Consider the following 14,907-nt stretch of genomic DNA (forward strand, 5'->3'; position numbering starts at 1 on the left):
AGACCACAACATGGTCTCATTTGAAGTGTTTTTTAAAACCTCAAAAGTAAAGACTAAAGCTAAGGTTTACAATTTTAGAAAAGCAAACTATGAAGGCATGAAACAGAGACTAACAGAAGTAGATTGGAGTAAAATAGAGAAAACACCCACAGAAGAAGGATGGTTGTTCTTCAAAAATGTAGTACTAGAGGCGCAAAACAATTATATCCCTAAAGTAGACAAATCTAAATGTAAAACTAAATTGCCAAAATGGTTTAATAGATCAATTAAAAAAAAATATTCAGCGAAAAAAGGCACTTTACAGAGCATTAAAAAAGGACCAAAAAGAAAGTACACAGAAAGAGTACACAGAACTGCAAATGCAAGTCAAAAAGGAAGTTAGAAAGGCCAAGAGAGAAATAGAAATGAACATTGCTAAGGGAGCTAAAACCAATTCCAAAATGTTTTTCCAATATTACAACAGCAAGAGAACATTCAAAGAGGAGATTAAATGTTTAAGAGATACAAATGGCAAAATCGTAGAGGAAGAAAAAAAAAAAGCAAATATGTTAAATGATTACTTTTCACAAGTTTTTACAAAGGAAGATACTGACAACATGCCCCACATGTCATCCAGTTCCTATCCAGTTTTAAATAACTTTAGCATAACTGAGGCAGAAGTGTTAAAGGGACTAGGAGCTCTTAAAATAAACAAATCCCCTGGGCCGGATGAGATCCTCCCAGTAGTACTCAAAGAAATGAAAGAAGTAATTTACAAACCGCTAACCAAGATCATGCAGCAGTCTCTTGACACAGGGGTGGTACCGACAGACTGGAAAATTGCAAACGTAATACCGATCCACAAAAAGGGAAACAAAACTGAACCAGGTAACTACAGACCAGTAAGCCTGACTTCTATTATATGCAAACTTATGGAAACTATAATAAGATCCAAAATGGAAAATTACCTATATGGTAACAGGGTACTGGGAGACAGTCAACATGGTTTTAGGAAAGGGAGATCGTGTCTAACTAACTTGCTTGATTTTTTTGAGGATGCAACATCGATAATGGATAATTGCAAAGCATATGACATGGTTTATTTAGATTTCCAGAAAGCTTTTGACAAAGTCCCGCACAAAAGATTAATTCTCAAACTGAACGCAGTTGGGATTCAAGGAAACACATGTACATGGATTAGGGAGTGGTTAACATGTAGAAAACAGAAAGTACTGATTAGAGGAAAAACCTCAGAATGGAGTGTGGTAACCAGCGGTGTACCACAGGGATCAGTATTAGGTCCTCTGCTATTCCTAATCTACATTAATGATTTAGATTCTGGTATAGTAAGCAAACTTGTTAAATTTGCAGACGACACAAAAGTAGGAGGAGTGGCAAACACTGTTGCAGCAGCAAAGGTCATTCAAAATGATCTAGACAAGATTCAGAACTGGGCAGATACATGGCAAATGACATTTAATAGAGAAAAGTGTAAGGTACTGCACGCAGGAAATAAAAATGTACATTATAAATATCATATGGGAGATATTGAAATTGGAGAAGGAATCTATGAAAAAGACCTAGGAGTTTTTGTTGACTCAGAAATGTCTTCATCTAGACAATGTGGGGAAGCTATAAAAAAGGCTAACAAGATACTCGGATACATTGTGAAAAGTGTTGAATTTAAATCAAGGGAAGTAATGTTAAAACTGTACAATGCACTTGTAAGACCTCATCTTGAATATTGTGTTCAGTTCTGGTCACCTCGCTATAAAAAAGATATTGCTGCTCTAGAAAGAGTGCAAAGAAGAGCGACCAGAATTATTCCGGGCTTAAAAGGCATGTCATATGCAGACAGGCTAAAAGAATTGAATCTGTTCAGTCTTGAACAAAGAAGACTACGTGGTGACCTAATTCAAGCATTCAAAATTCTAAAAGGTATTGACAGTGTCGACCCAAGGGACTTTTTCAGCCTGAAAAAAGAAACAAGGACCAGGGGTCACAAATGGAGTTTAGAAAAAGGGGCATTCAGAACAGAAAATAGGAGACACTTTTTTACACAGAGAATTGTGAGGGTCTGGAATCAACTCCCCAGTAATGTTGTTGAAGCTGACACCCTGGGATCCTTCAAGAAGCTGCTTGATGAGATTTTGGGATCAATAAGCTACTAACAACCAAACGAGCAAGATGGGCCGAATGGCCTCCTCTCGTTTGTAAACTTTCTTATGTTCTTATGTTCTTATGTTCTATATACACACCTGTTCTGAAAGGCCCCAGAGTCTGCAACACCACTAAGCAAGGGGCACCACCAAGCAAGCGGCACCATGAAGACCAAGGAGCTCTCCAAACAGGTCAGGGACAAAGTGGTGGAGAAGTACAGATCAGGGTTGGGTTATAAAAAAATATCAGAAACTTTGAACATCCCATGGAGCACCATTAAAGCCATTATTAAAAAATTGAAAGAATATGGCACCACAACAAATCTGGCAAGAGAAGGCCGCCCACCAAAACTCACAGACCAGGCAAGGAGGGCATTAAATCAGAGAGGCAACAAAGAGACCAAAGATAACCCTGAAGGAGCTGCAAAGCTGCTGGATGGCGCTAAATACAGGGAAATCTTGAGGGAAACCTGTTTCAATCTTCCAGAGATTTGAGACTGGGACGGAGGTTCATCTACTAGCAGGACAATGACCCTAAGCATATTGCTAAAGCAACACTCGAGTGATTTAAGGGGAAACATTTAAATGTCTTGGAATGGCCTAGTCAAAGCCCAAACCTCAATCCAATTGAGAATCTGTGGTACACCAGCGGAACCCATCCAACTTGAAGTTGCTGGAGCAGTTTTGCCTTGAAGAATGGGCAAAAATCCCACTGGCTAGATGTGCCAAGCTTATAGATACATACCCCAAAAGACTTGCAGCTGTAATTGCTGCAAAAGGTGGCTCTACAAAGTATTGACTTTGGGGGAATGAATACTTATGCACGCTCAAGTTTTCTGTTTTTTTGTCTTATTTCTTGTTTGTTTCACAATAAAAAATATTTTGCATCTTCAAAGTGGTAGGCATGTTGTGTAAATCAAATGATACAAACCCCCCAAAAATCAATTTTAATTCCAGGTTGTAAGGCAACAAAATAGGAAGAATGCCAAGGGGGGTCAACACTTTCACAAGCCACTGTACCATTAATGACATTATTTTTTTTGCAAACAAACTGGAAACAGACAATTTCTCTAAAAGGAAAAAACAATTCATGAGAAGTCCAACGCAATGTTGCATAAGTAAAAAAAAAAAGTACAAAACCCAACGTATTGCATATGATAAATACTATTTTCTTAAATGGTGGAAAAATAAGATAAACTACATTAAAAGCAACGTTAGAACGTGGAAAATATGATAAATAAAAAGACGTAAAAGACAGAAAACAGCATAACATACCAGATTTGAATGGACGCTTCCCTGCTTTCTTAGCGGAAGCTGTTTATTAATGTGCGAGCAAGCGCAGTGCACAGAGTACCACTTTTTAACATGTACCTGACACACCTACTACACAAGTAAGAAATTAAACTTAGTTATTTTCACCTCTGCCTATAGCACCTACTTTGACTTCAACCAGTGGCTTTAGGTTTTTCCTGGCTATAAAAACAAAAACAAAAAAACGGATACATTCACCACAATCCCTGGATGCTCCAATTGAGCATGTTTGGAATAAACCTAAACATTATTCATTAGGATTCTCTGCCCAGCTCCATGCACCAATCGCATTAAATATTAATAACTGAATGGATTAACATGCTTCAAGACACCTTCCAGCACCTTGTGTCAAGGCTGTGATCAGGGCAAACAGTGGCCCAGATATGTCTTAATAAATTGGCCAGGTAGCAGGGCTGGGTCCATGTACATAAGGAGGGGGCTTCTGTGATTGTTTGTTGTAAATATGAGTGTTGTGGTTGTAGAAATAAGAATGGGATTGGTTTTAATAGGGAACCTGGTGCTCTGTGTGCAGCAGATGGCCTGCTGTATTTAGTTGCGTGAACGAACAGCGTGTGTGTTTACCAGCTGCAAGCTCCTAATCAGCAGGTGGGCATGGTGCAGCTGAGCACCAGGAATAAAATGGTCCTGATTATACAGATCAGGGGTGCTGTAAGCCATAGGGGTCAGAGCGCTATTGCTGTCAAAGCACCAGCCCGTCTGCTGAATGGCTTGATTGAGGAAACGGAGCAACCACCTTGAGTATAGTGTATAGCCAAGGATGGAGTTGAGTTGCCTGAGGGACAGGGAGTTAGTTTGGAGATATCCCACCCAGTATAGCAGACAGGTGTGGAAGCGGGACCTCCATTTTGTTAGCGGATCTGTTTTCATGGCACCTTTCTTTTGATAGTTTTTGTACAGTGTTTATTTTGCTTTTTGTACGCTGGGTTGTATTGTCCCATGTGAGCTACCATTGCTGGTAGAGTCACGTGGGGTGAATCTGTACATGTAAATAAACATGTGCGCCTGCAGGGTGTGACAACCCCAACCTTCTGTCTCCAACTCCTGTCAATCAAGCAGTGAACACGCATGCACGTCCTCCAGAGAATTACAGTAAATCCTATCATCACCTGTAGCAAGACCCATTACAGTACAGACGTAAGGACAGACAACTTTTACCACAGCTGGATAAGCTGTTCTCTAGATAAAAGGTGCGTCATACACACATATCCTGTCACCAGGCTAATGCATCATAAGTGAAGACAGCAATTCCAGTCCTAGAGTGTAATTCTACTACAGGATTTAGAGACAGTACCATAAAATTATAAAATATAAGAGAGAGTCAACAAAAAATAGAAAGTAAAATGGTTACAGGTATTTAAGACCAGGGCTGGCAGAACAACAGGAGTTTGATAACGCTGAAAATCAATCCTCTGTCTGAAGGTGAATACTGAAAAAAAGCATCAAAATAGGTATCTACTGTCTGTGGGAATTGTTTATTTTCAGAAGCAAGATGCGTTTTTTTTTTTATTTCTTTTTTATTCAAATTCCTTTTGTCTGCTTCAAGGTGAAATCTGTATAAAGTTTGATGCCATTAAAATTGTATTTATTCAGAAGATCTGTGACTGGAGAGTCTAAGTAAAAATGAGTAAAATCATTATCCTGTGAAATTGGCACCTTGATGCAACTGAACATAATTTAGCTTTTGTCAGGAATGTATCCACGATGGGCTTCTAAATCACACAAGGAATCTATATAGTTTCTCAACTGATAGAATTACCATACTGCCTTGTCCTCCAGACACCTAGAATCCATGGTTACTACAGACATTCTGAATAATCCCCCTTTAACTGTGAAAAAGGTGTCAATCAAGGTGGCAAAAAAACAGCAATCAAGCCACAGTTATTTTAAATTCATCCTCCTCTGAAAATGAGATGCCCTGAGGGCTTTGGAGGGAGGGGGGGGGGGGGGGGTATTTGTTTGCTAATTACCTTCAATAATATACCTTCCTGAATAAATGAGGAAACATAATTTCCATTATGCGATTATTCGATGCAACCTGTTCTGGTTATCTGAACCAAACAGGAATAAAACATATTCTATGATCATTATTCATTATTTGTCCTTTTTATATAATTTTTTCTAAGCACCCTAATAAGTTCTCACGCAGACTGGATATATGTGCTACAACCCAACTCAACTCATTCTAGGCACTTGTTAAAATGAGTTGCGTGCTTTTCAGGTTATATCAATAAAATGTAAAAAGAAATTGGTACTTCAGAAAAAAAAAAAAAAAAAATTACTGCAAACGTTTGCACATGTTAATACAAGCGAGCGAGCTGAAGCTTATTATAAAATGTCACCCTGAGATGTGCTCCATAATATGACAGCAGTTTACATGAGAATCAGCAAGAAAACTGTAGATCTTGCTGTTTCGGAACTTATATGCGGTGTTAGCAGAACAGATCCCACTTGAATTAGGTTTTTATGAATTAGATCGCCGTTTTAGTCCAACAATGCCCAAGGCTAAAATTGTCACAGTGGTATTTATTTTTTAATTGAACAACTTGCTGACTTCAGCCTCACAGATTTGGAAACAGAACAGACAGAGGCTTCAGAATAACACAGGCGTGTAATCAATCAGGTTCAAATGTTTCGAACCAAAGCAACTGCTACACTTGTGTTTCTGCGATGCTAGCAATACAAAAATAAAAAGAATGTTTCCCCTGGCCACGCAAAATGCAACAACAACCACCACATTAATCTAAATACAAACAGTATATTTATTTTTTTTTTTTTTTTATCATCAAGAGGCAACCTTGAAGTTTTCTTTATGTTTCTGTGCGACTGCCTCAGACATGGCAAAAAACAAAAGCTCAATTCTCAAAATATGAAGACAGCTGAGCAGTTAACCAAGCAGGGTCCTGGGAGTTCCACAGTAGAATTACTGTACTCACTTATTTGCATACTAAAGACCTTCATATTGGAAGGATTTCCTTTTTGTGCTGAAAGAGTTCTGCAAGGTGCACTTACTATACTGGAATCGGCCACATTTGGAGTTCACACTTACCTTTTTGTCCGAAGTGATTAGCTTAAATGCATCTGTGACTTGCTGTGCAGTGGCACCACCTCCGACATCCAAGAAATTGGCAGGAGTCCCTCCATGAAGTTTGATGATATCCATTGTGGCCATTGCTAAGCCAGCCCCATTAACTGCAAGAGAATTTTTTTTTCCCCAAAACTTTCATTTGCCAAATAGATACACATTAGTAGTCACGCTGCACAAATTCTGTTCAAACACCCCAAAGCTTTTCTGTGATGTTAGCCAAAACGAGATGAACTGGAAAGCTAGTAAACACAAAGTACTGTATTACATTGTCTTTTCAGTTTTTTTTTTTTTTTTTAAATTAGGTATAAACTTATCTGTAAGTGTTACAACAGTTAATCAATTAATGTGGTTAATCACAATTATTTGCTTTTCCATTTTAAAAGCACAATTATCCTAAATATTTCAATAGGTCTAATAGTTGCAATGTTGTCCGTGCAAATGCACTGCAGCTTTGGTTTAGATTAGTATACATTATACAGATTCTTTAGAAATTTCCTCCTTTTTTATAAGTTGTCCTGGAACAGTAAAGCAGAGCAAAAGTCCACAAAATTGGCAAGGAGTTTTTTTTTTTTTCGTTAAAACAATAAAATAATGTAATCCATATAAAAATCAATAGCGATAACCGTTTCAAGCAGCTCTGCGCTTGGGAACGCTGCTGTTCAGATGTCTATTTAAGAACCATTTATCAGGGTTCAAAAGAAAGGATTTTCCAGTGCTTCGAAGACGTTTCACCATTAGCACATTTTCTCTTGCTTTGATAAGCATGTCTAAGTGTGGAAGTACACTGTCTGACAACATTATTAGGAGCTGTCAACCAGACTGGATTTGACATCACCCTGGTGGGGTGTTCTCCTGATATAACCCGAGTCCCGTGATTACACTGGAGGGTCAAACCAATGCTGTAGATACTTAAGAATCTTGAGGGTCAAGTCTACCCAACATTGCTGCACTTGTACCATGATGGCGATGGCCAATTTAAAGACGAAAGGAACATATCAGTGACTTCTGGCATTATTAATGACAACCACAATCCCTGGCATGTGTCGAGCATGTTTGGGATGAACTTGAACGACACATTCATCATCACAGTCTTCTGCCTACATCTCTACACCAACTGCGTGAATTGTTAATGACTGAATGAATTAACATCTCGAGACAAGTCTATGCTACATGACTGCGATCATGGAAAACAATGTCCCAACCCCATATCAGGCAGAAGCCATACTAAAGTGTTCTGGCAGTTTATGTCAAACATTAACTTTTAATTCATCGTGAGACACACTCATCCATTTTAGATTATAGTTGGTGTACAAATACCATAGCACAGTTCACGACTACTTTTTCACAATTCTTGCACCTACTTGGCTTAGTTCTTTAATGTTAATCTAAATCACTTGGCTGGTTTTGATTAAACTTTGTTTATGCTATTGCTTTTTCACATTCTGTGAATTGTTGGGTCAGATTACCTATTTTTCATGGTACCACCACCAGCTGTAAACAGCAGTCAGGTCTGCAGTGTTGTTCTAGGAATGGAATTTATAGTGTATAATAATGATTAGACAGGTACACATAATTGATACCTAGGCAACCAATGTCTCCATCCAGGCCAATGTAGTTGAGATCAGATTTGGCTGCCTGCCTGTCTCGCTCGTCTTCTTGGCTCCAGTCTCGCAGGGCAAAGATTTTCTTCTGACGATACTCTGCGTTGGAATCAAAATTTAACTTGGCGTCCATGCACATCACTGCAACACAAACAAAAAAACAAAACACAGACTCAATAATGTGAATGCAGCGGAAGTACAGTCTAATAAAGGAGATAGCGTAGTGCCTAGGGTCACCATGCTACTTGAGTTGGAAATATTGGACTGGCACAGTTGATGACCTGCATAGTGAATCAGTTTGAGAATGGGGAAGTAGATACATTCTACTGCACTAGGGGAAACTCCCCCATAGCCATTTAAAACCATGTAGCCATGAGACAAAGCAAGGGAAAAGAGCTAAACTACACAGCATGCCACCTAAACTTGAGCACCTTTACTGGTTAGTTAACCATGTAGAAGCACAAGACTTGCTTTCTGAAGACAACCGCTGCTCATTATTATGTGTGGTCAGAAAGTAGGGAGACAATAGAGGAAGATGATGGCTGCAGAGGATTTCATCTGAAGGTAGTGATCAATATGACCAACCACCCGGACAAAGAATACTGGTAGTAAGGTGCAAGGAGCAGATAGGGTTTGTTTAGGGTTCAAAAGCAGACCAGAGAGTCATTGGCTTTTTTTTTTTTTTCCTCTCCCCTTCAGGGAAGGGTACGGAACCTGTAAAGGGGCATGGTGTGAATTAAAAAAAGAAGCTTATTATCTGGGGAGCAGGAGCTTGTGGTTAATCCTTGTAACTGATTGTGGTAACAGGGCACACAGGTATGGCTAACCCATTGACTGAGCAATATTTTGATCTAGAACTCAAATAGAGATACTAGCTTTGTATTTCACACCCTGTAGCAATCTGCAAATGTGCCCAGTATGCTATGTCCCTTTAAATTTGGATCCTCAAATAGAGGGTTAGTCAAAATGTAAAGGGGGGACTTTTGAGCAGGGCGGTGAATCAGAGAAATCAAACAATGGTGGGTGCACACCTTAGTGATAGCAGGAGTTGTGTTTCTTCCTTCTTTACTACCAAACTAACAAAGATACAAACTAATAAAGGACAGACGTTTTGACAGCTGCTTTTATTCTTGGGATTCATCCTTTGGAATATTAATTTTTTTCCTTCGCTGGCGTTGCTGAGACAAAACAGCGTTGCGGGCTGCAGTAAAAGCTGAGTGAGCTGACAACTGGCTGTAGAAGAAAACTTCAAATGGGTTTGATTTTTCTTTTGTGCTGAACTTATTTTTTTATTTGACTTTCGGACTACAATGCCGTGACTCTGGTGCTGTTGATTGGAAGCTGTGGATTTCGTTGTTATGCTAAAGAAAATTGTCGCTGGATAAAATACTATGGGCCTCATGCAATAAACGGTGTTAAATTAGGAGAAATATTGCATGGTAAGAGAAATACATACTGCGCGCAATAAAGAAAGCGTGTCCGCTCTATTCACTAACATAACAATATGCACGAATAAGGCAAGCTAAATGATTCATTTGCCAGTCGCCATAGCATGTGAAATGCTGCACGCGTTACACACCCTTTATTTTATTATATGGGCACTTCAAATGACAGGTAGTCCAGCTTTCACTTTGTCAGAATGACGGCAACCAAAGAGGGAGCTGCCGGCACCAGCTACATCTTCAGTGGGTCTCCGTAGCATGAGGGGAGGCGGAATTCTGCTTCCCCTTAGATTTGACGCCTGCGTAGATCAAGATTGCTATACATGTAATAAAATTAAAATTTGTTTCAAAATAAAAAAAACATGTTACTAACTTGCGTTTTCGGGAAACTAGCAGATGTTGGTTTACATATATATTTGCACATAACTTACTGCTGGTAAAAAGAAAACGTGATGGTTTTTAAACTGCATGTTTTGTGTATTACTGAATCTTTTTTATATGCATATAATTGTAATATATATGTTGTAATTGAATGACTATTGATTACCTCCTATATATTTCTTTGTACACTATAAAATACATTAATACAAGCACAGGAAATGTTATAGCATATTTCACAGTCAGTCGGTCATGACAAAGCCAAGAAGCCGAGTAATAATGTACTATTTACTGGTTTCCAGATACATAAATTAGTTTGCAAGAAATGTTACCCTTTAAAATTGCTAAGAATACATTTATATATACCTGTGGGTTGGTTACTAAGATTTGTTTAATAGCAGGGTTAGAAACTAACACAATTGTGGTACTAGTCCTAAGGACTAGTAACTTTTGAAACTTGTTAGTACTTATTTAAGTGTCCTTATGTGAAGTATGTGTGTTGGAATCAACAACAGCTGTTAGGGTCCCTAAAACATTAGACTTAAATTGTGTTTTCCTAAAAAAAATAACACTTATAAATTTTGATTTTTTTTTTTTTTTATTTTATAAAAAAAAAATGTAAAAAAAAAAAAAAAAAAAAACATACAATAAACATTAATGCTCATGTAAAAAAAAACATTAATGCTGATTCCCAGATACTCTGACTGGGTTTCTACATCTGCTTTCCTCACCTTCCAAACCCCAATGAAGTCTGTGTGGACAACACCGTTGACAGCATACTTCATGTAGCACATCACTGCCTCAGTAATGGACCTATCTGTAGAACCATCCGAGATAACCAACACATATTTAGCAGTTGCCTTTCTGGTTAACAGGGCTGGACGCTGGGTCCTCGCGATAGCGTGTACACACTCCTGTGCCTGTTTAGAATTTCTATAGGTTTTCCCCACATTTATCATATTGTCTCATCCAGGTCACACATCCATTCAAAATCAGAATACAGTCATGCACGCTTTGCAAGGGTGCCAGCTGGTTTAAAAAGCACTTTTAGCTTTAAAATCACAGAGGTGTTTATAGTGTGAAGTAATTCTCGTTACGCTTTTGATGTGCCTTGTTTGGCAGTCTTTGCCTTCATCAGTTTCAGTTATCGGCATGACAAGGGGAGGTTTCGGTTCTGTGACTATTTTGTAAGCGTTATGAATGTTTGTTCATCGCTGCTATATCCCGTTAGAAAATTGACTTTTCCAGCATTTTTTAAACGCAAGCCTGTGAACGTGAGAGTATATCTGTACACTTTTTTTTTTTTTTTTTTTTTTTAAGCACTCGCCCACAGGAATACTGAGACACAACTAGTCCTCATCAGTTTTGGTTTTTTTTCTAAAAATTTAGTGTTCGCCAATTTTTTTATCCTAGTTTTTCTCCCCAGTTTGATGCCCAATTATTGTCTGTATCCTCGGCTCATCGCTCGCAACCCCTCTGGAATGGAGGCTGGAGCACGCATCCTCCAAAACGTGCTCCTGCCATTCTGTCATTTTGCACACTGCGGATCCACAGCAAGACCACCAGACCTATAGTGCTGGAGGACAACACAGATCTGGAGGCTCCACTGCAGACCCACAGGCGCCCTATCAGCCACAGGGGTCGCTGTGGATGCGCCACTTGGGAGCCCCCAAGTCCTCATCAGTTTTAATTCGCCTCGGGCGAGCATTAGTTTCTAACCCTGAACAGCTGTTTGGTGTTTGAGGACTTGTTTGTACTAAATGTTACAGTGCAACATCCACTTACTTCTTCCATGTTCTCTGAGTAAATCAACTCTATAAAATTATGTAGCTGTGATACCCTAGTAGTTAAATTGGGACAAAATAGGGTGTAGTATGTACAACTTGGTTCTATTAGGTTCTAGTGAGGGTTCTTATGAGAATAATTGTGGTAGATATTAAATATTTACCTGGCTCCCCAGATAATAAACCGTTACAACATGTCATAATCATGTGATAAGTGAAAGACATTTCAAAATGTATTAAATGTAAATGTACTAGGGGTTTATTTCACAGAAAGGGTTTCACCGATATTGATGAGGGGATTCACAGATAATATATGTCGAGCCCACGAGATCCCTTATAATTCACACCATGTCCCTTTAGAGGTTCTGTGGAATCGAGGTTCATAATTTCTTTTAAAAACTGAAAGATTTAGGGCTACCTAAAAAGGCTGCTTGCTCATTAAAATACCCCAATTTTTTTTAAACCTTCTAAAAAAATTATAATAAAATAAATTAATTTTAGCAACCTGATTAAGGCAGAGTACAGTGAATGCTGTCATATTAATTTATGAGGTTCCATGAGGTAGACTTGATTGTTATTCTTCCCAAAAGGCTTGCTCCGGTTTGCCTATTACATGTGATCACTCAGGTAGCCTGCAAACCAAACATTAATCATGAGGGCTGGATGCTTGAGAATTACTAACCCAGACTCAAGACCCCTTTTGCCCCCTAAAGGTAACTAACTGCTACTGTAAAGGCAATATTATTTTGTATATGTAAGGCATATCTCTGTTACAACTTCAGGAACTTCAAAACGTGAAACAAGAGCTTAAGCTCACTGTACACATGTTCATAATTCTTTAAGACGTGTTTAGAATTTCTCTGCTAACAGTTATGCCTAAGAGGCACAAAAGCTGTTTTATCAAAATAAACAGGAGATTTTGAGAAAAATAAAATGTAGGCTTCACACAAAACCGTAGGGAAAAAAATGAAGGTGTTTTTGTGATATTGCCATGTACCCAAGGCGGAAACACAATTCTTGTTTCCTACAAAGGAAGCAGTCACTCAAAATTGGAGAGGAAGATTCTTAAAACAGACATTTACCTGGGGCCTTGCATTTTCTATTTATCATATCCTTTCATTATATTTTATTTTACTTTTATGGCATTTGCAATTATTCTAAGTGGTTCTAGGTTCTGTTCTCATTTTTCTCTAAATCTGTTTGTAAACAGCTTTGAGCTTGTCTTTAGTGTCCTGTGACTGAACATGCTGACCTGAACAATTCCTGTCATTAAGTCTCAAGCAGAGAAACACTGTGTGGACTAATGTCCTCTTGAGATCACCTAACACATATCATGCGTGACCTCAGCCAGGTTCTAGCCCAGGCCTCCAGAGGTGAAAGGCCTTTTGGCAGCCGCATCCTGGTATAGAAGAACAGTTTAAATCTCACTGATAGAAAGACACAGTACCGCTTCCAGAAGAGTCTTCCACCATGGGGTTGATCTCCAACATGGAAGCGTCGTACTTCAGGAATAAATTGTACAGCTTGATCATGTTTTCTGCAGCCTCGTTGATCAAGTTAGGCGGGAATCCCATTTTTTGTGCGACCTGCAGTACAGAGAGCAGATCAATATGAAGCGCACACAATGAGCTTGAACAATCACACACACTTTGACCAAACTGTCTAATGAAGAGGATCTAGGTGAAAACAAGTTATCTGAATTATATGCTAGTCTCACTGGACTCATTTTAATTCTTAATCCCGGTCTTCTAGCTTGCCTGTCTGATCAAAGCAGGTCTGTATTTAGAATCCTGCTCATCATTATTAAGGTGAACCTACTTAGCCGCCTCAGTTGTTGCACCTTTCTCACTGAATACAATACCTTGACAGCCTGTTCCACCTTGATGCCTTCAATAATATCAATTGGTTCCTTGATGATGGCCTCGGGATTTTCTGCAGCTACGTCTTCTATATTGACACCCCCCTGAGAGCTTCCTATTAAAACTGGGCCCTTTAAATGGAAAATCAAAGACAACATGACCAAAATGTGAATGGCATGCACTCCACAGTCTTGACCTGTCTTAAACATACAGCATCTACCAGAAGAGGCAGAATCTTAAAACAAGCGACACATCCGAGAAAGGGGAATCTGGGATGCTGAAAGGCAATAAATGAATTTAGTAAATCTCAAGTGCCACAAATAAATATGTATTTATATGGAAATGTGTCTTTATACTACTCGCGTTGGGTGTTCTAAAGCATATTTTTGAGTGCCCGCTTGTTGCACTGACGTCAAATGGCAGTTTCACCAAGCTCTCCGCAGCAACACTGAATCCGTAAAACAAAAACACATGACATCATCAAATCCATCGTCTTAAGTAAATGGTTAATTCCCCACGGTACAAAAATAAAACAACGGTTTTTGGTGGGTAACTGAAAAATTAATACCTTTGCAGTAAGCTCAGGACCATCGTCCCTAGGTCTTCCCTCCCACTGATTAATGAACATAGAGGGAAAACACCATATTTCCATTATATATCAGTTAACTCCAGTTTTGTTTTTTAAGAGAAAAAAATAATCATTTTAATGTTACCAAATGAGAAACAAACAAGGGTGCTTGGAAGACTTGTGTTATATTACCCAGTTCTTTGGTTCTAGCTTTGTCATATTAACAGGTTTTTTTTTTTTTTTTTTTTTTTTTTCTCTATCCACAAAATGGCAGTTAGACTGGTGAAGACACACTGAACTATAGCCTGATGGCTGTCAGCGGTAATATAAAACTAAAGGTAATATGTTGTTTACTTAAATATTTTCACCAGCATTGAATACATGTACTACATAAAACACTGCATATATTTGAGAAACTGAATTCTGTACACACAAATCTCCATCACAACAGAGAAGCAAGAAAAGTGTACCTGTTCGCAGCTGTACATAAATGTGTGACACTGAAGAGCACATAATGGCTTACTCTTAATTACTGCCATTAGATTGCTTTGATAAAGTTAGAAACCTAAAAAAAAAAAAAATTAACAAAAAAAGTATATAGTCCTTAAGATCTTAGTGTAAAAAAGCTCTACAAAAGCAGACCTGAAACATTTTTTAAAAATTAACTGTTTTCTTTACTATTGTGCCATCTAGTGGCAGTAACCGGGACTTTTCTATGAA

The 14,907-nt window shown here is 38.5% G+C and overlaps 1 protein-coding gene across 1 annotated transcript in view; it reads right to left on the reverse strand.

Moving 5' to 3' along the window:
• Nucleotides 1-14,907, reverse strand: part of LOC121320552 (succinate--CoA ligase [ADP-forming] subunit beta, mitochondrial) — a 40,377-nt gene that overhangs the window by 17,343 nt on the left and 8,127 nt on the right. Inside the window, exons 5-8 of the mRNA XM_041258976.1 lie at nucleotides 13,622-13,750; nucleotides 13,208-13,346; nucleotides 8,136-8,297; nucleotides 6,517-6,659 (exon numbers count right to left, since the gene is read on the reverse strand). Coding sequence (XP_041114910.1) covers nucleotides 6,517-6,659; nucleotides 8,136-8,297; nucleotides 13,208-13,346; nucleotides 13,622-13,750 — 573 coding nt within the window. The remainder of the gene's footprint in view (nucleotides 1-6,516; nucleotides 6,660-8,135; nucleotides 8,298-13,207; nucleotides 13,347-13,621; nucleotides 13,751-14,907) is intronic.

Source organism: Polyodon spathula, chromosome 9 (genome assembly GCF_017654505.1).
Source record: "Polyodon spathula isolate WHYD16114869_AA chromosome 9, ASM1765450v1, whole genome shotgun sequence".
In the NCBI taxonomy this organism is placed as follows: domain Eukaryota; kingdom Metazoa; phylum Chordata; class Actinopteri; order Acipenseriformes; family Polyodontidae; genus Polyodon; species Polyodon spathula.